The sequence below is a fragment of the Odontesthes bonariensis genome, chromosome 9, assembly GCF_027942865.1.
Source record: "Odontesthes bonariensis isolate fOdoBon6 chromosome 9, fOdoBon6.hap1, whole genome shotgun sequence".
In the NCBI taxonomy this organism is placed as follows: Eukaryota; Metazoa; Chordata; class Actinopteri; order Atheriniformes; family Atherinopsidae; genus Odontesthes; species Odontesthes bonariensis.
In genome coordinates this window covers 16,171,220-16,196,195 of record NC_134514.1, presented here as the reverse complement: position 1 = coordinate 16,196,195, position 24,976 = coordinate 16,171,220, and the positions used below count along the sequence as shown (strand labels likewise).

Here is a 24,976-nt window from a genome sequence, read left to right as displayed (position 1 = left end):
GGCTACAGCACAATTCATCTCAGAACACGGATCTTGGAGCTGATATCCCGTCCGAGCTGACTGTGTTCCACTAAATATGAGAAAATGAGTGCAGTTTGCCCCCTGACCTGGCTACCGTTGTTCGTGTGGTCAGTTAATAACAAGTATTTAATTAATAAAAGTGTTTGTAGATAACACAAATAACACTGTGGAAAAATGTCACGGATAGAGCTGAATGGCACTGTGTGAGTAACTGATTTTATGAGACACAAAGTAGACAGACATAGTAATAAGCAGTACATTACTGTGAGTTTCGACCATCTAAGTAATAACGTTGGATTTTGAGCTCCCGGTTCCACTGACTTCTGAAAATCCAATTTTGAGGTGTTCCAGTTGGAGTTTACTACTAAAAAAAAATAAATTACATTTTACGCTAAAATGGAAAGTGCCATTAAATTTGTGGGGTTGTGGAATGATTTGACATCCTGTAAATAAGTAAAAACTAAATCCTGCTCAGAATTTTTTTTTTTTTTTTTTTGCGAAGTATTGGATGTATTCATTTCATCTGTGGGCTTTTAGCACTTTTTTCAAAGAAAGTTATAATTTCCAGACTTTTACAGTGTTGTTATTCTTAACAAGGTTACAAAGATCCCAATAACATTAACAAAGTCCTTATTTTAATGCAGATGCTCTTCAGATGCTAAAGGTGAGGGATTTACTGCCAGTGGAAGACCAGAAACTGCCTCTCTGTGTTGTTGTAGAGGAGACAGAAAAACCGTGAATGTTGTTTGTACGGTGTGCTATTTAAGAAGTTAAAACATCATTTAAACCATGAAAAAGATTGGGAGCCACTGGTTTAATCTTTATAAATGTGTTTTGATGTGTCAGTATATGCGCTTGTCATCCAGTTTGAGCATAAAATCTGAAAGTTGCGACTTGAGTAAATTTACTCGGTACATATTATTGTCCCCCTCGTCATCCGTGACCCCTCCCTGTCTGTCTGACAGTCGCATTCCTACAGGGTTAATTGGCTTAAACTAAACTCTCCACTTCAAACGCTGTGGAAAAACAGAGGCCTCTTGACATGCCGTGCAATGTCGGCCTGCCTCATCTTCATCCTGTCCTCCCATCATCAGCCCCCACTTCTACCTCCTGCTGCTTATGATTCTCTCAACAGTGTGAGTAAGCCGTAATGACACAACTCCACCCGAAACACCTGTGCCCCACTCTGAGATCATCCACTGGCCCCCCTCCCTTCCCGATTCTCACTTCCTTTTACTTTAATGTTTTCCCTCTGCAGTGCTTACACTAACTTACCCTTTTGCCCATTAATTCCAGTTCTTTCTGCTGCCTTCCACCTCTTCCCTAAAATCCCCCATCGCAACCCAGACCGACTCCCCTCACCCCAAACAACCCCCCGCCCCCTCACTCACTTCCGCAGGAAATTACCTTGTCTGGCCGCTGGACGTTTCACATCCACGGCTGCACTTTCAGAGAGTGGCATTATCAGTGAAAAAACAAGACAAGTCTGGGTGTGTGTTCTTTGATTCTAGTCTTTGTAAACAAATCACTCAATTTTCTCGGTAGAAAAATGAGAAAAGTGGTTTAAAATGAGATGTTTTATTGAATAGCATTGCCAAGGGGCCATGAAGTTTTGTGCTGCATTAAAGACTACGCTTAGCTTGAAAATAATAATGTGATAAAATCAACAAAGAGCAAGGACAATAACCTTTATTACGTCATTTTGGGAGTAGATGAATCATAGATTATATCACTGTGCAATGTCTGGCTTTAAATTTCCCATCGCAGCACACACAGTGTTGTTTTAGTAACCAGTTTAATCTCCTTCTGCAGATCTGCTTTGAAAATTGAGATGAGGGTTTTCTTAAAGCAGTATTTTTGTAAACTGTATATTCTCGTGGAATACTTTGAGGTTACCGTGTTGAAAAATCACAATGACATCTACAGTTACCACAAGTGTTACTGTAAATGCTGTCCGGACACATAGGTGTCTTTAATCAAGGTGTGTGATTAGACACTTGGGACAAACATCTCCCTCACTCCCCCGTTGTTTTTGTTGAACCCGCCAAGGCAAGATCAATTATGACTGTTTATTTGACCTCAACTTTTAACTTCAAATATGCAACAAGGCATGCAAAACCACTTGATCATTCATTAGTCTCCTGTTGGGAGAAATCTTAACTGAAAAATATACCCTCTTCGTTTGAGGAAAACCTGTAAGGTTGCCCCCATAAAAGCTCCAGGCTGCATGTGAGGGCCTGTCTTTGAACCGAAATGACAGATACTTTAATAATCCCTCAAGGGAAATTATATCATTGCTGTCCATCCAATCCATCCATCCATCTTCTATACCCACTTAATCCAATTCAGGGTCGCAGGGGGGTTGGAGCCAATCCCAGCTGTTACTGAGCAAAAGGCAAGGTACACTCTGGCCAGGTTGCCAGTCCCTCATAGGGCCACACAGAAACAAACAATCGTGCACGGTCACACTTAGTCTAATTACTCACCAATTAACCTAACATGCATGGATTTGGATGGTGGGGCAAATCCAGAAGCCCCAGACGGGATTCAAACCAGGACCCCTCTTGTTGTGAGGAGACATTGCTAACCACCACACCACCGTGCTGGCCTAATATAAAATAATAGTCATTGGTTATTATAGGCAGTCAATTTGTAGTGTTATTGTGTGTAGTGTGCTTGTTGTAACAGGGCTAAGGGAGCCTCTGACTGAACACCGTCTGTTGTAGAATCACTATGTTGTGTCGAGGCTGTGCATTACTGTCCATTATATTCAGCAGCTTTTGCAGCCTTCTTCTTTGCACAAACAGATGAAGGTAGTGTCTGACTTATTTGTGGTCCTCCTGAAATCCACAATCATCTCCTTTTTCTTGTTCACACTCAAGATGAGATGATTGTTTAATATAAACACTGCTGGACTGGCTGCCACTACACAGAGAAGCTCAGATTATGACACTGTAAAGGACTAATACTTCTTCTTTTTTGACACCATGACTCTTCTATTTGTTTTCATCACTCTTTTTTCTTTTTGCTGTAATATTAAAGTTCAAATCTTGCATATAGTGCTTTTACATTAATTTGACCAGTTATTGACTTTTTTTCACCATTCCTGCAAAGAAAATAAGCATCCTGATTTCCCTTTCACAATCACAATTGTTTGTGTTTCTCTTACTTCACTTGGTCACGGGCTCGTATGCAACTCCTCACATATCAACGCGTGGTCAAGAGCACTTCGCATCAGTCTTCCAACTCACAGAGGACCGCTTAAGCTGCATGTAACAAGTTACTCATCTGCTAAAGAAAGTGACACACTGGCTGCACCAATAGTAAATGGGAACAGGAAAACGTTATGAGGGAGGGAGGAAGTGAGGAAGGGAAAAGTCATCCAACTCCCAAACATGACACATAATTTCGAGTTCAGCCCTCTTACCACTGTTTTAATCTTCCTTTTTTTTGCATTTATTTCGACCTCCTTCACTCTACTACTGTATATATTTTTTTCTACTTAATTGAGGTTAAGAAAACATCCCTATTTGGCAGAAAAATGCTCAATAACATACAAGTTATCGCAGAGAATTTTGCCAACATCTCCAACAGGCAATGTGTCCTAAACTGTTCCATTACTGGGGTTTGTTTAAAGGCGGGGTAGGGGATCTTTTTCTGGAACATTTTTTTACATATTGCTTGAAATACTCTTCACAACCCCATTGGAACCAATTAATTAAAAGTTTTGACAAAAATATGAAAAGTTTTAGTGGCCTCTAGAACGTACAATCTAGGAAAAACAGTATCCAATCATTGTGAACGGACCATTCACAATGATTGGATTCTGATGCCGTCTATCAAACTGCAATCTGCTCCTCCCTCCCCCTCCTTCTCCCTGTGCGCGTACCCTGCTCCGTGAACGAATTACGCGTCCAGAAGCTTGGCAGGAAGCTAAACTAGAGCCAGCTTGGCTAGCACCTAGCATTATTAAACGTATAGTTAGCATAAACTAAATACGGCAACGATCGATGCTTGCTGTCAGAACAGCGCTCGTGCACCTTCGTGCTCGTGCGCGTTCATGTACTCTAGAGGCGTGCCTTCGGGGGGAAAGTGAAGAAAAGGGTTGGGACTTTTTACCGATGTATTTTCAAAATGCAGCTTCGCTGGACTCAAAATCCAGGATCTCCTACCCTACCTTTAAAGATTAAAAAGATTAAAAAAAACACAAAGTGATGCTTGGGGTGACACTGAGTATTCAAAACAAACACAGGGAGTTCCTAATCAAGCATCAATAGGGACTGAGAACAATGTCTTCCGCATTCATAAACCTGGTGAAGAAGAGAGAAGGCTATGCCAGTTTCTATTCAGTGTGATGGTAAACCACTTTGAAATGTTCTGTCACTGTGTGTTTGTCTAAAGCAAGTTCAACCATTTACCAAAAAAGCAAAGACTGGCTTGTTTTAATCCTCAAATGTTATGCCACTTGATCTCCAGGCGAGCTTGGAACTCAAACCTCTGTTTCCATAGTAACGAGAGGCGATGCTCTTTAATAAATTGACAGACCATTTTTCTCGTTTTTTGTTGTATTGCTATTCCTCATCAAATCACGATTAGTCTTATTTATTTATTGAGTGTGTGTGCTGTAATATTGTTAGATTAATTTAATAGAGAAGTGTTTCATTGTTAAATTCTTCAAAGTGCCACAACAAAGGTTTTTCTGCTGGAATGATAAAAGCTTCAGTGTTTTTTCAGCTATGGTTACTTGCTTGAAAACTAAGTTCTGAAACAAACAAATTGTCATACTTGAGAAAGTTGAAGCGTGAGCAATTTTTGCTAAATGTACATTTCTTAACAAATAACTCATATCTAATTATTACATTTAAGCCATTTTCTAGGTGAACACATTAACTGATGTAAGATCATGAGCCCATCTGACCAAAACCAAACAGACAGGGATAAAATCACAGCAGTGATTCAGGGTCAAACATTCCACATTGTGATGCTCAAAATGTTTGTGGTTGTTCCTGTGGGGCTTTGGCAACAAAGGAAACCACAGGGAAAAAAAAGGAGGATTTATGTCAACTGTACTGTAACTTTTTATGTTCTGTGTATTCCACAGAGACGTAATGTGGCTGAAAATCAGTGGGGGGCAGTGACATTGAAAACAAAAGGGTTTCAACCAGTGATTCAAATGTGTGGGAGAAAGATGATGGCTAAAAGACGTCAGAAGGACAGCATCAAAGAAAACTTTTATTCGTAATTACAGCTTTGTGCCCAGTGGCTTGTATACCTGTGATCTTCACACACAATGACACATACATAGACCGGGGCACACTGTAATTTCAAAGTGTTCATGTAAATTAAGGTTGCTTTGCCTCTTTTCTCTTCAAATAAAGAGACTCCTACTCTCAATCCAATTTGCACACAAATGAAATCATTAAAGCACGCTTCCCTTGAGACATTTACCCTGGAGTTATTAACTTATCTCTTAAAAACACAGGCTCCAAATCCTGATGGAATTAACCTTTTCGTGTGTTTTTTGTGTGTATATCCCGATGGATTCACGATCTGTGTATTTTAATGGGTAGGTCTGTAGCAGGAAAACTAAAAGGCTTTTTAAGGAGAAATGTGTGTGTGTGTGTGTGTGTGAGAGAGAATGCGTGGTGTGCAGGTGTGTATTCAGACGATATGCACAACGGTATCAGCATACACGCAGGTATGCAAGGCTGCGTAGGAAACTCAATTAGGGGACAAAAGAGAGGGGAACACAAACGAAAGGCGGAGAAAGAGTGAAAGAGAGACTCAGGAATGAAAGAAAACTCCAACTCTGCTCCTCTCCTGTCGTTTCTCTTCAGTGACTTCTCTCGGCTCGGCTCCCACACAGCAGGAATGCACACGTTGTGTGTCCCATGTAATGATATTGAAACTGCTCTCTGTTCAGTTTCACTGGTGGAAAGTAACTAAGTATATTCATTTAATTACTCCAAGCTACTTGTGTGAAGTTAATTGTAATTATAGTTTTTCAGTTTTGCCACGTCTTACATCGGCCTCACAAAATGGCACAGGGTTATTAAGCGCTTTTTTCCTCCACTGCATGTATCTGACCTCCAGCGGCCGGTTTTATCAGGTAAAACCTGTTAGTCTGGCCAACATTCAAAAGCAACACAATCCCCCTCAGGAAACCTATAAAGCTCACTAATTAGCACACTGCATCTTGTTTCTTTAACTAGTGGAAAAGCAGATGTTTAACCCCTTAACGTTCCGACATCATGACAAAACTCAGCCCGCCTTTCCATGTACCTACACGTGTTATGCACCGTTGGAAAGCTAAAGTTCTTGAGATTCGAAGGATGTGCATCATTTCAGGATACAATCAGAACTGCCGACACAGTAAACACTAACATCAAACCAGTCGCAAATACAAAAAATTATGCAACTCACCTATGAAGCCTTACAGTGTTCAAAGAACAACTCCAACAAAAATGGTCCTGTTGCATTGGCAGGGTCCAGTTAATGTACTCCAGTAAAATAGTTAGTCTTACATCCATAAAGACACATAGTCTGCAGCTGCAAACTTTTCGAATATTCTGTCCGACCATGCCTCTACTCCATTACATTTACTTTGGTTATGCCTTTTTTAGGTGTTTTAGGTGAAAATTGCAGGAATTTTTGGGGGTTAAAAACAACGTATGTGTCTGATTATTGTTGTTTTGTTGCCAAGCAGCCAGCATAATCATCATCTCTTACCCAGGAGGACTTTAGACATGCAAGTTTGTTCTTCTGATAGGACCCAGAGCAGCATCATGTCAGGAGGAGATAAGCCACAGAAGAACAAGAAATAACAGCTAAACAGATGAAATTAAAGTCATTTCTACGTGGCATTGCTTCAGTTAAGGATTACTTAGGTTTTTCAAATGAATGCATTCCAGTTTGGGTTAAAATGAATAATTAAAGAGTAACTTTCAGGTTAGAAACCAGTGAAGAAACATGTAGCTGGGGCAGGGTTTTTGACAGATGTTTGAATAACAAAGTTTTGTACAATTAAAAAAAAAATGCACATCAGCAATGATGACGCATAAGGAAGATCTACAATAATTAACCCAAAGTAATATGGATCCATGCCGGAATTTCATCGTAGAAGAGATCAAAAAATGTAAACGCACATGTACATGACAAACCTAAGCCTTATGAGTCAGATATATGGGTCCAATAGAAAACTAATTAAGGCTAAGGATGTTTGTGATGTGAGGAGAACCACAGTTAACTTCACTGATGTTGGAAACATACAAGGTTTTTCTGCTGGCCAAATTACGAATCAGGAAGGAGAGACTACAAACTTTAAATCGATGAGTTTAGTTCTCCTAAGAGAACATACAGATGACAAAGTTACAACCAAGCTAAGCACAAGAATTACGCCAGCTCAAAAGCAAAAGCTATCCAGAATAGACTGTGACCAGAAGTGCCCCTGCTGGCAGCCGCTGCCTCCATGTGAGACAGCTACTGTTGCATGTGCAGCGCGATCAACACTGCGCTCTTAAAAACGGAAACGTAGAGATAATGTAACTTTGCGCCAGCCCAGTTTTCATTTCCAATTCTCAGACATCGAACAAGGTGATCAATATTTTGCTTGAAGTTATTCTAAAACCTGGATCTTGACATTTAATGGCTCATAATGAGTATTTGACCCCCTCCATCTGGACACTTTCCTCTGTTGTCTCAATGATCTAATTATTCTTAATCAGGAAGGCTGTTAGAGGGATACAACTTTTGAGTGTCATTCATTTGGAAACATTTTTAACAGGTTAGAAAATCAAATACATTTGCAAATAAATTGCTGTTCTTTGCATTTAAGGACGCAGTTATGTGACTAATTGTGATTACACCATTTAATTTCTTAACAATAGTCATCACATGGTCCAAGTTATGGGGCAATCACAGTTAAAAGAAATGAATAATGACGCTGACTTTAAAACAGGAAGGAAACAATGACCTCATGTTAAAGTTCAGCGTTTTTTCTATCCATCCACCTCAACCTCCTCCCTCTGCAAACTTTTTGTCTTTAACGACTTCCTTTGTTCTCACCTCAATTAATACAGCAGCTAAAAGACTTTATCGTTTCTGTATATTTATTTTGGATGGACAGACACGACGAGATCAGTATTTCCATCTAACTTTCTGCCAGTAAATGTCAAACTAGTCCTTTAAATCCAAGCTTGACATTTAAAGGACCTAACTATTACAACAGCTTCACAAACTAATAACTATGATCACTTTCAACTTTGGAAGATATATTTTGGACAGTGGAAATAACTGTTATTAATAAATGTGACCATAATCAATGATACAAGTCTAAGAAGCCGTTTCTTAATAAAGTGCCCATCTCCCTCTACTTACATATCAATATTGATTATTAAATGACAAGATCATATGGAACACTCACGGGGGCTTTCTTCCACCTGTCAGTTTATGAATTCATGTCATCTTTAGGAAAGAAACCCACGGTAGTCAGTGACACATTGGGGCAACTGGGCAGTTCACAGCTGCTATAAGTGAACATTTGCATGACAGAAGCACTTTGCATGTTGCTCTGAGAACAGCAGGCTTCATTTCACTTATCAGCACACCCAGATATCCTACCTTTTCATCTCATATACTTCTACAGGTGATGAAGCTGGACACTTTAGTTTTGGTGTTTTTTCGAAGGTTATCATCAGCTCGATACCTCTGGGTATTCTATATCACTGTGAGCATTTATCACAGAAAATTTCTTTGGTAAAAATGAGATCTGCCTTTGTTGAGTACTAGAATCAATGACAAATAACTACTATAAGTATCTGGAGAATTGATATTACAACAGATAGAAGCAACAGAAAAGGGAGAACTGAGTACTGAGTACAGACAGCGGCTTAATGTTGGTCTCGAGTACAATTCAAAGACATGCATGTTATGTTAATTGGTGATTCTAATTGGAAATAAATGACTTGTCTGTGTTAGTATTGTGGTTGCCTGGAAACCTGTCCAAGGTGGATCATTCTCACTCCACTACTCGTGTATTTCTTTGTTCATTGCTTCCAAGATGATCCCTATTACCAATTAATCATCTCACGTGCAAAATACATTTATCTCATTAAATCAAAAACAGAGAACAAAGGCTATACTTCTATAAATAAATAATAATATTTCCTTACAGTATAGACACTGTGTATTAGTACTCTACTAAAACTAAAATATTAGAGGACAGCATTATAGACACTGTATGTGTACCTTTTTTGAGACAGCAGCAGAAACAACAGAAATGGCTATCACAGCGCTATGCTCCTCTGCATATTTAAAGATTTCTTCAGAAAACAAAAGTTAAAGAGGCCTCTCCTTTCCCCAAAAGAAAAAAAAACTATCTGCTCCTTCAACCAACCTGCATCATCTAAGCTGAAATTAAAAACTTCTTAAAAGGATTTCATGAGATGCGAACTGAGTAATCGCCACTGAGTAAATGACGAGCCATCGTTTTTAAATCATTCACGAGGGGATGATAAATTCCAAAATACCATTGAGAACCCAATGAAATTACTGTTTTGTCATTGTTTGGCCAGATGTGTGAATTACAGTGCAGGAAAGATCACATACAAACATACATGTCAAATCTAATTTCATGAGAATTTAGAAACATCTAAACATCAGTCAGAGAACGTCTCTTTTCCTAGTGGGAATCTTAGAGTTGGAGCTTTTTGCCGCACAAATACAACATGTCAAAACACCAAATATTATATGTTAGTAAAAGCAAATGGAGAAAATAAACATAAATACAAAAGTACAAATCTATTTTCTTATTTTCTGTCTGCATCCCTTTATTTGGAGCATTACATTTGATGATGGAGGAGACCAGAACAGATATCTTTTGATATTTGTATCTGTTTAATTCCTCAGAAAGAGGATTGTGACAGGAGGAATGAGTGTGTTGTGTTTGAAGACAGCATCTCTTCCTTCCTCTGAATTAGTTCCTCCTTCATTAGACTTTTTAAAGGGAGAATGAACCATTAAAATGTTGGTGGAGGTAGAAAGAGTCATGAAGGGGAGATATAAACGTAAAGCCGCAAGAAACCAAATTTACGAGTTGGTAACCAGGGCAAGAGTCTCCAAAAGGTAGCTTGTACAATAAAAGCGAAATCTGTTTTGGTCTAAAGAACTAAAATGGTGTGATTTTTAGTTCTGACAGCCCACTTCACACACATCACACATCAACTGCAGCATTACTCGGCAGCAAAAGGAAGGAACAATCAAGCTAGAATTGATGCATTTGCAAACAGTAGCCTCTGATATTCTATATAATTTACCTTTAAAGTTTTACTGCAGCAATGTCAATATTTTGAAAATCAGTATTTTGCTCCTCTTAAATGTCAACAGTTAATGTGTTTGCTCTTTGTGCATTAAACTGCTCCACGATGAGACATCCATCTCTTTTCATGATGACACAAACATTTGACTCATATCTATGCAAACACAAAATATATGTGCATGATGACTGACAAGAGCAAGTCGGTGAACACGCACAAACACATTAGTGCGCACACTCTCTGCTGGATGTGAATGTTTCCCAGGAACATCCAGCATCGGCCTCAGGCAGCAAACCTGACCATCAATGAGCTTTAACACTTGACATGAGCATTACAAACTGTGGGACTTTACTCCATTCACTTCATCTTAAGTCGATTTCTATGGCACCTATACTGTCATTTGTTACAGGCCACTTGAACAAAGAGTGAGCCTGAACCAAAACTTGATGAACTACTTCTGAGTAACAAAAGGGGAGGAAAGATCAGGTTTACTCTCTATGTCATCTGGTAAGTGGTGGTTTTACACTGAATCTTAGGAGGAGGAATAATTTCAGTCCCTGAACATAACTGCCTTAATGCTTCATTTGTACCTTTTAGTGCCATTGCTCTTCATTCAGTCACTTATTTGTCCTTCATTCTGCCAGGTAAACAGACTCATTAGGAGCAAACTAAGTGCTCTCTTGGCAGGTTTCCCATCTTGTTTGAACAAATACAACACCAACAGAGGCAGGATAAATATAAATGACCTTGCGGTTATGAAGTCTTTGAACTGCCTATTCTGTGTGGAGAAGTTAAAACCTCCCAGACCACTAAGTATCTGAACTTCTGGGGTCAAAAAGAAGGTTCTTAAAACTATGTGTTAGATCACCTAAGACTGGAATCTGGATAAAATCTGGATTTTACCATCCAAAACCAGACAAAGGGAGGAGATTTAGAGGTATAAACAGAGAGATCACAACACAGGCTTAGAGCGGCCTAAAAGGGATAAACCGCTGCAGCCAGTCTCGATAACATAAGCAAAACAAATGCAACACAGAGAATTACAATTATGCTTACATTCATAAGCAACTGCAGAAACACACATTTTCCAGGAGAGATTAGTGGGAGAAAGAAAGGGCAGGAGACAGAGAGAGCTCACCTTTCTTCATAATGACTACGCTCACCTGTTCATCCCCTCACCTGGGGCAAGGGGATCACTCCCTCCCTCGCCCCTCCTCCCCCCAGAGATAGCCAGATAAAGCCAGCCTTTCAGCTGAAAATGCACTAAGGTTGCCACAGTGTGTCCCAGCTCTGTCCCCCCCTGCAGCCCAGCCTGCCCCGCGGCCCGGCCCTGAAACAGATCCAGGTTGGCTTTCTCATGTAGAACTTTCTCACACTCGCACCTGCCAATCACACACCTCCCCAGCGCACAGGAGGAGAGAAAAAAGCACGTTGTATGTATACAACACACACAGAGACACACACAAAAGCAAACTGTACACAGATAAGGGAGGATAATTGGCTCTGGGACAGTGAGTCTCACAGGTAAGTGGGCTGATACTAATCAAGGAGAAGAAACCTAAACCAGCGCTGTGTTACATTCTTGTGTGTTCTTGTGCTGCTGATGTTGTGGGGACAGTGTGGGGACAAACAGCAAGTCCTCAAAGGGTAAATCAAACAGTCACACACATTGTTCTTGCGGAATATGATTACGGCTTAGAACCATAAATAATCATTTTGTTGTCATTTCTATAATACTTTCATGATGAGAAACAATTCACCCTTGCTGGGAGCGATCAAAGGCAAAATGAAAGAAGAAAAAAAATAAAAATGATGGCAGTAGGAAAACCTTCAGCGTGGCTGACTCCTGTGTGCTTGCCAAGTCATTGTAAAAGGATTCTCTCCTGCTCCAGTTTCACTTATAAACAACCATTAATTGCTGAAATACAGTTTAGAAAAGAAGCTGCTAATGCGTGCAGGGATGGACTGATGGATCTGTTGAAACACAGGGGATAGATTGGAGATAAGAGCATAGCCAGAGTGGAGTATTTGTGTTAATCAATGTAAAAAGAAAAGAAAAAGAAGTGGGTGAACATAATGGGTCTAAAATTTATTTTCATTAGTGACTAATCTACTGGTTGCCCGCTTCATCCAAACAGTCCAAAAACATCTATATTTTGGAGGCTTCCACTCAAAAATGACTTGAATGATTAAGTAATCATCCAAATGGGTCATGAATCATTTTTAAGTGGATTCTATAGCTGATAAATTGCCAAATAGTTACACCCTGATGTATTATAATGTGTGTAAATAATACAGATTATATAGAGATTAATGCACGATAATGGTAGAGTGAGAATATAAAATATGTAAAAATCTTTTATCCGTACAAACTATCTTTTTTTTGCTTGTTTTTTATTAGCCTCCTGATGAATTATTGAAGAAGGGAAAGGGAATGACCTGAGGGCCAGAGAAGGAAAGAAGAATTGATTAATCAATATTTCTCTTGGCCATACTTGTCTGTTGTTGTGCTTTTTGCAGATTAAATGTCGTGCTCTTTAATGAGGACATAAGGTGGAGCAGCAGGTAGAATGAAGTTTGATTGTGATGCACATGGTTTAATACGTCCTGGATAAATGTCCCAAAAGACCAAAAGTCGAAGTGCAAGAACCGAAAGTTTTTGGACAGATGGAGGATGGAGAGAGAGAGGAAAGAATGGGGCAGAGGAAATCAACAGATAAAAAGTGAATAGCAAACTAGATTAATGATAGCCTGTCCTCTGATAAGGTGGAATAATTTAGTTTCTCATCTATTACTGCAGTCATGTGGGATTTCTTTAAATCAGACAAATGCGGGTAAATGTTAGGCTGAGATTAAAAAGACAGATGCTTCCTGACCTCTGGTGACCGTCTTAATTAGTAGATGTTCTTCAACATCCCTCTTAAAACAAAATCAAATGTGCATGCAATGAAGAGCTGTAATTGGATTAAAGATGGCTCCTTTGACTAAAATTAAAGTGGTTTAATTTGAAGATATTAAACTACAGTATTTAGTAGCCTGCTGGTGCTTTGAGCTAACATCAGCATGTTAACTGAAATAATCTCAGTGATGATGCCAAAATGATAAAGTTTGCCATGTTCGCTGTCTTGGTTTGGCCTGCAAACATTAGCTAGTTCTATGTAATATTCATCACTGTAAACAAATATCTGAAGATGAAGGTGCAGAATCTGGAGGCAATGGACAAGAGTTTGGTACCAAAACTTTTCTAGTTTCAGGCTTCAGCTCCAGCATGTAAACAGTTGCATAAAAAAGCAAAAGGAATGCAGCCGAGTTGCTCACTTTTCAAACCGTAACCTATCATTTGATGAGTTGGTCTTTTTTCAGCCATTGTAAATATATCTGATTTCAAAACTTAACCAGCATACAGAATAGTAAGTCCTGTCTCAGATATCCGTTCTACATCCACTGGAAAGTGGCCCAAAAGAAACAACCTGGTCCTGGCAAACCTGGCATAAATCACTGATAAAAAAAACAAAATGCAGATGAGGCTGAAAGGAAATGTCAAAAAACCTTTTTACGTTTTTTTTTCATAAACCAAAACACAGACGTGGTGCAGTTCCTTCTGTTTTTAACAGCACGGTAATCCATAGAGTGCCAGCATGTAGAAACAGCCACAAATGGTGTTTTGCATGAAACAAATAATGTGCTTTTCTTTTATATTTGAATTATTTGCATTTGCCTTATTTGAGTGGCTCAAGTCTATGATGCTGTGTTTTTACAAAGAAGATTCAGGTTTGAAAATAATCCATTTATGTTTTGTGAAGTATTAAATTCGGTACTGATAATAAACCAAATATTTTTTTAGTTTTTATATTAAATCGAACATCTATTTAAATAGATAAATGGCTACCAATAGTGAGAAAAATTATGTTTTGGTTTTTGTGATGCAGAAACATCTGAAGGAGGCTGATCTCTGCCTGTGAGGGTTATCATCATTTTAATCTAGCCTCAGTTTGAGAGCATTGTGTTGTACTTGACGCTTAACCTGTTCCCTTGGTAACCATACTAGTAACTAGCACATCCCCCAGTACTTACTGGCCAGGCGTATTTGAAGGGAATAACAATGTGTATATTAGTGCCGTCCTCTCCTCTTCCTCCGTCGTGTCCTTGGTGGTGGAGTAACTGGGAGTTTCCACCCAGGATGCCTGTGCTGCCCGAACCAAAAGTGCAGGCTCCGGTGGGGGCAACGCGAGCCTGATATTCCTTGAGGCAGGCTTGGAAGAAAGTGTCACATTGGTCCCTGGCAGAGCAGCGCTGTCCCCCGCTGGTCTGCAAGTCGCAGCAGTCTCCAGTCTGCAGGAGTCCATGTGGGTTCTGGAAGTGACGGATCTGAAGCTCGAACATCCCCACAGCACACACAGCCTGAGTCCAGAAAGAGCAGAGAGGAGAAGAGAGATCATCGTCTGTTATCAAACCGACACTTTACATTGTGCAAGTTCTCACCAGCATGCAGAAAAGCAAAACTGCCTATATTTGGCTTGTCTTAAGGTTTAGGGCACTATGTGGTGTCCAAATCAAATTTTGTGTTTCCAATGAAGGCATCATACAAGTTAAAGCCTAATTGGTGTAGTCAAAGGCTGAAGGAAACTGTGACTGTTATCTTTAATCTTAAAGGCAGGGTAGGGGATCTTTTTCTGGAACATTTTTTTACATATTGCTTGAAATACTCTTCACACCCCCATTGCAACCAATTAATTAAAAGTTTTGACACAAATATGAAAAGTTTTAGTGGCCTCTAGAACGTACAATCTAGGAAAAACAGTATCCAATCATTGTGAACGGACCGTTCACAATGATTGGATTCTGATGCCGTCTATCAAACTGCAATCTGCTCCTCCCTCCCCCTCCCTCTCCTTCCCCCTCCTTCCCCCTCCTTCCCCCTGTGCGCGTACCCTGCTCCGTGAACGAAGCTTGGCATTACAGCAGTAGGAACCAATTTATCCTTAAAAAAAATGGGCCCGGACACTTATCAGACGATTCCACAAGAGATGTCCTTTATGAGATGTAACATTGAGCAATGACAGCTAGTGAAGCTGCTTGTCTGTAGAAACCCTCCTGGCAAAGTTAATGACCTTTTATCATATTTTTAACACCTTAAAGTGCTTTCTTTTGTTTGTAAAAAAAGACAAAAGGCTTTAAGCATTTTGGACGCAAAGTGAAAACAGTGCGCTGCATATATCCAACGAGCACATGCCTCTGCAGATGCTGCAGATGCAGTTGGCTGTGTACGCCCTCTTATCGCTACGGGAATGCTGCTTCTTCTATTTTTGCTCTGAACCTTGAAATAGCTGATGATATTTTATTTGTGAGGCTCTGTGCTTTAAAATTAGATAAATATGATTCAATTCAGAAATAGGCCTATGCCATTCAAAATCTCTTCTTTCATTCAGGCATTGTGACAAAACTAAAATGTTAAAGTAAATCAGTAACACTTCAGTTTTTATCCAATAGACCCTTTCACAGTTTAAAAAAAATGTAAGAAAACACCTTTTTCCCTATTTCTACAGATCTCCAAGGTGACAAGTCCTGTCCTACCCAATCAAACCTAAAAAAAAACCCAGCATCTTACAAATGTTTTGTTTTCATTGTTGAATTAACAGAATAAGAATAGATGCTGCCATCTCAGAGTTTGCTGTGAGATTGATGTGAAGAGACATGAAGGAGAAAAAAAAAGATACAAGGGCAAAGCTTTGATTCCCATAACTGTCCGTCTTTCATTCATGGAAACAACAAAATGTTCCATTTAAATCATGGACAGACACGCCAACAGTCCTGACATATAATCCCTGAAATGTTTATCTTTCAACTTCCTTCAATTTGTCTCGTCTCCTCTTGTCGTTCTCCCTGTCTTGACTGTGTCACCACCACTCCCTTCATGTTCCTCACCCACTCCTCCCAGGGGATCATGAAATTCTGCTTACACTCTCTCTCCTCCTCCTCACTTCTTTCTCTGTCTGGGAACAAGTTGTAACACTCCTGTCACTTCTCTCTCTCTCTCTCTCTCTCTCTGCAGCCATTGGCTCTTCTGCATTGTTTCCATCCTCCTTTTCATCTTTCTTTTCTCAGCGCTCCCGCCCTGTTTATGGATGTGCGGGGGACACACACTATGTCTCCCACACACACACCGGAGTTAATAAGACCTCCTGAGAGTCTCAGAGCGCCAGGGTCAGGTATGAGTGTGCAAGCGTGTGTGAGTGTGTGCTCCTGTCTGTGCTTTTCTTCTTTTTCATGTGACAAACACAGAAATAAAGCCACTGTTATCTCAGTTTGCTTGGAAACCCCTGCTGATGAATTACTCTAAATAATTCAGCCATTGTGGGTTTCTTACTCAAACATCAAACTAATGACTGCTCAGTTAGCCAAAGAATTGAAGTCATGTATCTACAGAGGTGTTATGCACTCAATCATGAACAGAAATCACTGAGACCAGCAAGGTCTTATATGCCAAGCTGCTTAACGCTGAGCCAAAATCTCAGTCAACCCATTGTTTCTGGTGGCGTGTCCCTACACTGCCCCCTGTCCCTGAGCCGAGAGGTCGGGGTGGTGGCGGGAGGGGGGGTGAACTTGTCTACATCAAAAGGCTTGTGGAGATACAGTGGCGCTCATCACTCTACATCCTCCTTTCTTCCTCTCCTCTACTCACTGCCTGAGCCATTCCCTGCATTCCAGCATTTCAGCGCTCAGTCAGACCAGAGACAGAGAGATCCAAGCCGAGGCCAAGACCATCTCTGCAGGAGAGCTTCAGCAATTAAAGGCTCACTAAAGTCAAAGCTGGAGCTGCCACACAACACACCCTCTCCATCCAAAAACTGACATCCAAGGATCAATAACTAAACAGTATTCAAGACTGCTGAGAAATTTTTTTTTTAATTAATTAAATTGTTTCTTAATGTATTATTGCAAATGTTTTGCTTGGAATGTAAAAATTACATCAAAAACTGAAAATTGCTTGAAATACAAATTAATTTCAGAGACATGGGATGATAAGTGCACTCCAATCTCCTTTTAAAAAACGGAGTTTCTGTAGCAGAATAAAATGGCCTAATTCTGAAAATGACACACTGTGATAGCTCGCCTATACTGCAGTGTGAGCACAGAGAAATATAAGGCTGGGCTGCAGGCAGCACAGAGGCACTGCTGGGGTGTCAAGAAGCCTTATTCATGAATCACAGGTTTAGATATCTCCTCTATCCTGCATTATCCTATAAAAATGGACAGCAGCAGCTGCAGAGGATTCTGTGTGACAGTGTGCTTCACACTGCAGTGCAGTCAGGAGAAAGGAAGGAGAAGAGTGTGTTGTTCCACAGCTGAAGGGGTTGCAGAGGTGCAGAGCTGCCCGAATGTTCAACATTCACACGCCCCTGAGTTTATTCGCCTGTGGCCCCATGCTCCCCACACACCCAGGCACAGATGCTGTTTGAGAGCTCAGTGTTTTGAAAAAAAAAATGTGCACATGAACACAGACACACATGTGCAGACATGTATGCTGCAGACCACATCTGGACCTGGTCTTACTACCAGTGAGTCCTGTCACAAAGTGGCAGCATAAGATTTCAGCATTTTATTTCCCGTAATGATATAGGCAGGTGCTCAGAAAACCAGCACATGCAGCTGTGCACCAATGCAGCTGAGGACAACACAAAGTGTCTAAAATGTGCAAGTTTTTCCGAAATTGTGCAATGCAACCAACAGACAAAAATCCTAAATATGAAAAGAAAAGCATAATAATTACTTCATTATGAACCAGAGCAAAGGATGGGTAATTAATTAATCATTTACCTCCCCATCTCTAATGGGGGAATCATCAAAGTACTTTAGAAACTCTTAAAAAGGTTTATTTCGCACTGAAATCACAAAACAAATCATTTTCAGCTGCTGAGTTCTACAACTCAGTATGATCTGTGAACTGCCCGCTTCATCTCTCTTTGTTTGGCAAACATAAACTGTGACGACTTTTTAAAGCTAAAAAATATAGGTATGATTTTGTTATCTAATGCCGGCACATATTTTACTTTGATCTTTGAATCCCATTCTTCTAAACTGGGATTACAGTCTCTGTTGCGTTGGATAAAAGACGCCAGCGGAATGAAACAACAGGTGGGCACAGCGCCATGTAGCAGCAGAATGAGGGCAGCACAAAGGGGAAACGCTCACTGTGCATGTACTTCATTAACCTACTGGCTATTTGTACGCAGTTGTTATTTAAAATATAGAGTAAACCACAGTTACAGGTTAGCCTCGGGCGTTTAAGGGCATGTCGCCCGAAATAGAACTTAATCGGTGGCTTACCTGCGGTTGTATCGTAAGTGCCAATAGAAAAATCATAGTCCGCCGCAGGTGGAGGTCTCCCCGGAGCCGCTCAGCCCGCATCTCTGGCTTCCCGTTGATCTTTCCGCCCCAGCTTCTGGGATCGAGTCCAGTTGTCCTGTGCGCTCTTGTGCTCTCCATCCCTGCGTCGGGAGATTGGGGACAGTGTTGTGCGCGCCGGTGGTGGTGGCACCCCCCCTTCTCCTCCTCTTCTTCCTCCTCCCTTCCTGCGTCCTCTGTCCGCCCAGCTCTTCTCCTTCTCTCCGGACTTAAACCCTCAAAGTCCCGCAAAGCAACTTCATCGCGCCCAGAGAAAGTACAGCCATCCACGGCTTCACTAATAATCCCCAACAACCCCACCCGCGCACACGCACTCCTGATAACAGCCGTTGCTTCTCTGTCCGGGGTCCAGCAGGGACACACGCACACAGACCCAGACACCTCATGCAAACACACTCCCCTTGTTCTGTATTCCTGCCACCGCCTGCGTTAAGAGGCTTTACGGGTCCAATCTGCCGGCTCACTTGACTTGAACTCTCATCCCAATTAGCTGATACTCTCTCTTCATCTCTTGTGTGTCTTCAAGCTTGATCCCCGTTTGATAACAACGCATAAAAGATAAATAAAATACAATTATCCAATGAGCGTGTGGGCCAAAGTTGCTCCGGTGGAATGATTTCACTCTGCGCTCCTCTCATCGAGCGGCTGAATGGTCATTTGTCAACTCGAAACGAAGCCTGGCGGCGGGCGAGTCAGTGTTGGAAACAATGACAGAGAGAAAGGGAGCGTGGAGGGTGTGTCCTGAGGCAGGGAATATCAGTCTTTCAGCTCTTCTCCGGAAGGTTCCCAGCGCACAGGCGCTGTCATCCACACTTTCAGGAACCTATAGCGCACCCAACTTTTCTTTTGGTCACATTTACACACGCGATTACACTGAAAGCGCTTTGCTTCACAGATCCTCTGTCCGGGGGTTTGAGTTTCTTCAATACCTTTTGTAACATCTCACTGGTTTCTCTACTCGGTTTCACTTCAAAGCCCCGTTGCGCCAATTAACCGTTTTCACAGCTCTGCCCCGGCTCAGGTGGCCTCTTGACTGGGTCGTCTGTATGGCTTTCAGGCTGAATTCCTCCATAATTAAACTACCCCTCTGTTGCTGTACACATGAAAACAAACACGAGAATGCCCAATATAGAAGGTATTTTCATGTTTTGAGGCGTTTTCTGCTAAATGTTATTTGCTATTGTGCGCGCGGTAGGGACGCACGTGGCACAGAAACTCACTGAATTATTAGATGTATTTGTTATAAATCGACATTTGTGATTAAATTTGTTTCGACAGCTGCGGCTCTGTGCAGCCTGCTGTTCGCAGCTGTCGACTGAGCGCATACATGTAAAAGAAAGGGCGTGTAGGCATCTTTTGAATACTGGCACCAGTCACATGGCATATTTTCCACGTCTGCCCTCCAGTGAGCGTCCCGTTGGACCCAAGACTTCCACACAATGTTCCTTCTTTATCGGTGGGAATCTAATGAGATTCTGCCTCCCCCCTCCTCCTCTATCTTAAGGTCTATCACGGGCTTGTTGCTCAACAGCTTCCCTAACAACCGCTGGCGTTTCCGCGGCTTTGCGCTCCGCAGTGACCCCGGAGCGAAACAGAGGGCTCTTCAGGAGCAGAGCGGTGATTTGCATAGAGCAGCAGTAACCACCAAACATGAGTTGAATTCTAACCATCCGGAAACACACCCATATGTGGGCATTTTATGTGCTGCTGTGTTGCGTACCTGAGGAAGATCCACCATAAATATTCAACCGCTCTGACTAAACGAGTCTTATGTCTTGTGCTTTTGGCACCATCTAATGGTGTCATCTCCTTGTGTGTAGAGTTTAAAATCGACTATTTCTCTACATTTTCATTTAATCCTCGTAGCCAATTTCAATCGATTCAAACATTCAAATTTATTTAGGTAGTCCATCATTTATCGAGTTTAACCCAACCTTAATGTGGATGCTGTGGTTTTAGCAGATTTGATTGCCAGTTTACTCAATGTCTTTTGAGTCCCTTCTTATTACAGGACATGACAAAAAATGAAGCATGTTCAAGTCAGAGGCTTCTGCAGCTCTGCTGCAACAAAGAACGATACAGAAGATCATTCAGGCTGTTTATGGCTAATAATTTTTTTAAAGAAGTATTCCAACACTATCATTTCCATTTGAGATTATTAAGTATTTTCCATTTTGTTCTCAGTCTGATTGACAGTGCTACACGTGGCCCTCCCTGTATTTGGTGTTTATACTACAAGCTGTTCAATAGAGACTAAACATTTAATAAAAAGTCTCACACTTTAAGTGGCTTGGAACTTGAAATAATCTCATACGTTTTGCATCAGCTTGTTCACTCTTCAAGTGCAGATGAAACAAAAAAGTTCAGGAAAGTTTTGCATCCGCCACAAAAATTCAAAATGTGTTTGAGGGTTTTAGTCACGCATGAGATCTGCAACCCAAAACGTATGGATATGTTCTTTTTAACATTTAGCTATATGCTGCCTTTCAGTCCCTGCAACTGAAAGATTACCATTTTGGTGAATAGGAAGGCATGTTTGCAAGATCATACCCCACACACCCACTCACACATGGCGCCCTGGTGGCTAAGGTCAGCGCTTTCTCAAGGCAAAATAAGGGAGTGTGGAAAGGCTTGGGAAACTGCAGAAGAATGTGAATTTTTGAGTACTTCATCGGGCTGACCTGAAGACAATTACTCGGGGCACAGTTTAAGTCCACAACAGGGAGGCCCTGTGTGCACCGGGCACAGTTGATAGTGCCAGTCTAAATTAAGCCTTTCAGGCCAAACTCGCACGTCATTCTGTCTGAGGCTCATAAATCCAGTCTTTCAGACGAGGAGGTGGTGCTTATTGGTATGTAAGCAGTCTGCAAACCTACATAATGTACAGGCTGGGAGCGAAATAAACTGAGACAAGTATGAACATGTGAGACACTGTCACCGTTACCTTCCTTTTAATGAATAGAAAACCATTAAATGAATTCAAAATAACTTAATTTTGTGCAGATTGGGAAGTATTTCTGAGAAATAATTTGTCTGAATACAGTTCTTTCTCTAAACATCCTAAGCTACACTTCTGACAACTGACAGTCAGCTTGTTTACATGAGACTAGAAAAAACTAATTAGTCTGGCAATAATTGGATATTTAAAATGGCACAGAAACATGTTAGTCTGACCAAAACTGAATTTCTTAAAACCTGGCTAACACATCCAGATAACGCAGTGGAGGATCCAATCACCACTAAACGCTCAACTAAACTTTAACGGGTCTCAGCACAACACAACTTAGTCTCTTAAATTATTTCCAGACTGGAAACAAAAGAAAAAAAGATAGAAGCAGCAGAATATCTTCTCACACAGTCCAAAGAGTTGTGGCGTCTGACATATTACGGGTAGTATTTCAATTCTGCTCCCATGTGTGTATACTGGGACAAGTTTTTCCTACAGAGGACTGAAAGTGACCATTCAATTCACAATGAACATTACGTAGCTCAAGGTGTCAATGATGAACACTCTTCAAGTGCAGGTTCGCAGTCTTCTACAGCGAATGGTTAGATATCCCTGTTGATCAAGTTTCAAAACATCAGAGAAGAGACAAATGGGTTAAATCCAAAACCCTCCCCATGGCCCTAACAGCTTGGTTTTGCCTTCTGTGAGGTAAGAGAGGATCCTAGTTTTCTCAAATGGATCATGGGGTAGTGGTCATCTCAACATCCAATGGCACTCATACCTTACCATAGAAAGAATGGGGACATCCTTTCCTTACCAAGCAGAAGGGAAAAAAAAAAAGAAGTGTCGAGTAGGACAAAGTGGGGGAGTGTATGTGGGGGGGCGCAATAGATATCCCTGGCATGAGTTTGTAAAGTTAGCTCAACCTTGTAGCTACAGACCCAATAGAACTGATAAAAGGTTTATAACACCACCTGTTGGCCAAACACAAACTTACATTAGCACCCAAGAAGCAGCGTAGAAAAGATCTGTATTACATAAAAAATTTAATTATAAAAAGCAAAAAGCTCCAGGTACAATGTCTGGAAGACCAGACTCTGGGTGCAATGCTTTAAGAAAAACAAAAACACACATATCAAATTGCTTGTGGATTTGAGAATAAAGCCAAAACATTTTAACGTATTTGTCAATGTTACATCAATATGATCCACATCTCTTAATTTTTTCCAAAGTTCTGTCACCAATTCAAAAAGATAAAACTTAGCAACTTGACAAAAAAAAAAAAAGTATACTTACATGTAATCCTGGGAGAAGAGAATTTAGTACTGAACATAAATCAGCAAAAGTCTAAAAACAAGGTTTACTTCGCTTTACATTAAAAAAAAAAGTGGGGGGAAATAAGTGAAAAAGAGGAGAGAAAGGAACCTGTACGCATAGAGGTATCATTTCTTAGCAAATGATATCTTCATGGCATTTGTTTGCGTGATCTTAAAGCCTTGTAGTGCATCTCGTGCAGCGCCAGCCTGCACCTCATTGTCAAACTCCACAAAGGCGATGTCGTGACGACCAGGGACCAGACGCACCTCTTTGAAGCCAGGGAACCTAAAGACAACCACAGTCAGGTTCAGCCTTTAAGAGATGTACATCTCAAAAAAACAAATACATGCAAAGAATGAGCTGATACTGACTGGTTGAAGAGCATGGAGAGCATGAGTTCGTTCGTCTCCTCTGGCAGGTTGGTGAGGAACAGGATGTGATTGGGTGGATTTTCTGCAACCTGTGAAGAGTGAGTGATGGTCAGGACACTAGAAGCCAACATTTTTGGGTGAAACAACATGTTCTCTGAAAACAAGACATGCAACCTGCTGTGGCATCTGTCCAGGCATCTGTCCGGGCATCATCTGACCAGGAGGTATGGCACCAGGGGGCATCTGGCCAGGTGCCATTCCCGGGGGAGGCATCATACCTGGAGGAGGCATGTACGGCGGCTGGCCTGGAATGTGCATCATGCGGGGAGCCTGGCTCATGGGAGGCATTCCCTAAGGAGTGTCAAAAAAAATGTGTCAATTGCAAGCTTATATTTTCCCCCAAAAACAGTTTATTAATTTGCCTTCCAGGTGTTGTCTATGATCTCCACCCAGATGGAGTCTAATTATAAGCTTAATTTGTGTTTTCTGTATCAATAAGCTCATGCTGTTGTGCTCCATTTTATAGTGTTAGAGTCTTGCTAAAACAGTTTTTGTTCCACTTACAGGCATAGCAGCAGGTACCCCAGCCACCATGGCAGCTCCCGGCACACCTTTCTTTGCCCCTCCTGCTTCAGCTTTGGGCTTCTTTTTCTCTTTTTTGCGGTCACGCTCCACATAGGTCCCCTTCATCTTAGCGATTATGTCAGAGTCTGTCTTAGAATACTGGATACGCTGCAAGAAAACAAAGACATTCTAAGGTCACAAGTAAAGAGAGCAGAAGGTCACTCTACCAACTAAGACAGCAGAAATTTGCTATTCATGTCTGCTAAATTAACCTACCATAGGTTTGTCATAGAAGGGGAAGCCCTGCATGGATCTCAGTGCATTTGAGGCGCTGTTGATCTCTTTGAAGATAACAAAGGCCTGACCCTTCATCTTCAGGTTTCGTGCAACCAAGATGTCCAAAATTTGTCCAAATTGTGAGAAGATTGCGTAAAGCGACTTTTTCAGCTCTAAAGTAATGAAAAACAAATAATTTGAGAGTTTGAATTGGCAGGATTATTCTGTAAATTATGTATACAACGGAAGCATGGTAAAAAGAGGGTCCGAAACTTACCATCTTTCTTGATTTTCTCATTCAAGTTGTTGATGTATATTGTATGGTTGAGCCTTACGTCTGTAGTTGCCATCTTCTAACCTAAGGGTTGGTAGTTGAAAATGAAAAACGCTTTCTATTTTCAGTTTTAAAGCCTAACTCTAATTAGCAGCTAAGCGGCTAGCTAGCATGAGAACGTTGGCAAACATGAGGAAACGATTAGCATGGAGGCTAACTACTGACTGTTAGCTAGCTAGTTGTATTAATCACACTAAATCCGTTTAAAGCTTAGGCTTGATTCCCAATATTCAAATAAAACGTAAAATGGAACAACTAAGCCCACAAATAATTTGGAATTTGAAGATATAACTACTAAAACCTTGTGACGGTTAAGCTCGATGTATAAGTACTCACCCCAAGATTGAATGAAAACCCGGCCGGGCCGAGCCTTCACAAATCCCGTTTGCTGTTCTCGCGTTAACAAGCGACGTTAACGTAGTTTCCG

At 41.0% G+C, this 24,976-nt stretch overlaps 2 protein-coding genes across 3 annotated transcripts in view; both read right to left on the bottom strand.

Moving 5' to 3' along the window:
- LOC142388289 (uncharacterized) overlaps positions 1 to 19,471 on the bottom strand; it is a 57,088-nt gene extending 37,617 nt beyond the window's left edge. For both annotated transcript variants that reach the window (XM_075473372.1, XM_075473373.1), the window contains exons 1-2: positions 18,663 to 19,471; positions 14,409 to 14,735 (exon numbers count right to left, since the gene is read on the bottom strand). In XM_075473372.1, coding sequence (XP_075329487.1) covers positions 14,409 to 14,735; positions 18,663 to 18,821 — 486 coding nt within the window. In that variant the 5' untranslated portion in view covers positions 18,822 to 19,471. The remainder of the gene's footprint in view (positions 1 to 14,408; positions 14,736 to 18,662) is intronic.
- Positions 19,472 to 21,658: 2,187 nt separating this feature from the next.
- Positions 21,659 to 24,957, bottom strand: snrpa (small nuclear ribonucleoprotein polypeptide A). Its single transcript, XM_075474387.1, has 7 exons — positions 24,886 to 24,957; positions 24,493 to 24,573; positions 24,216 to 24,388; positions 23,940 to 24,107; positions 23,550 to 23,726; positions 23,376 to 23,464; positions 21,659 to 23,289 (listed from the first exon to the last, which is right to left on the bottom strand). The coding sequence occupies exons 2-7, from the start codon at positions 24,563 to 24,565 to the stop codon at positions 23,130 to 23,132; spliced, it is 840 nt and encodes a 279-aa protein (XP_075330502.1). The 5' UTR covers positions 24,566 to 24,573; positions 24,886 to 24,957; the 3' UTR covers positions 21,659 to 23,129.
- Positions 24,958 to 24,976: the final 19 nt, after the last annotated feature.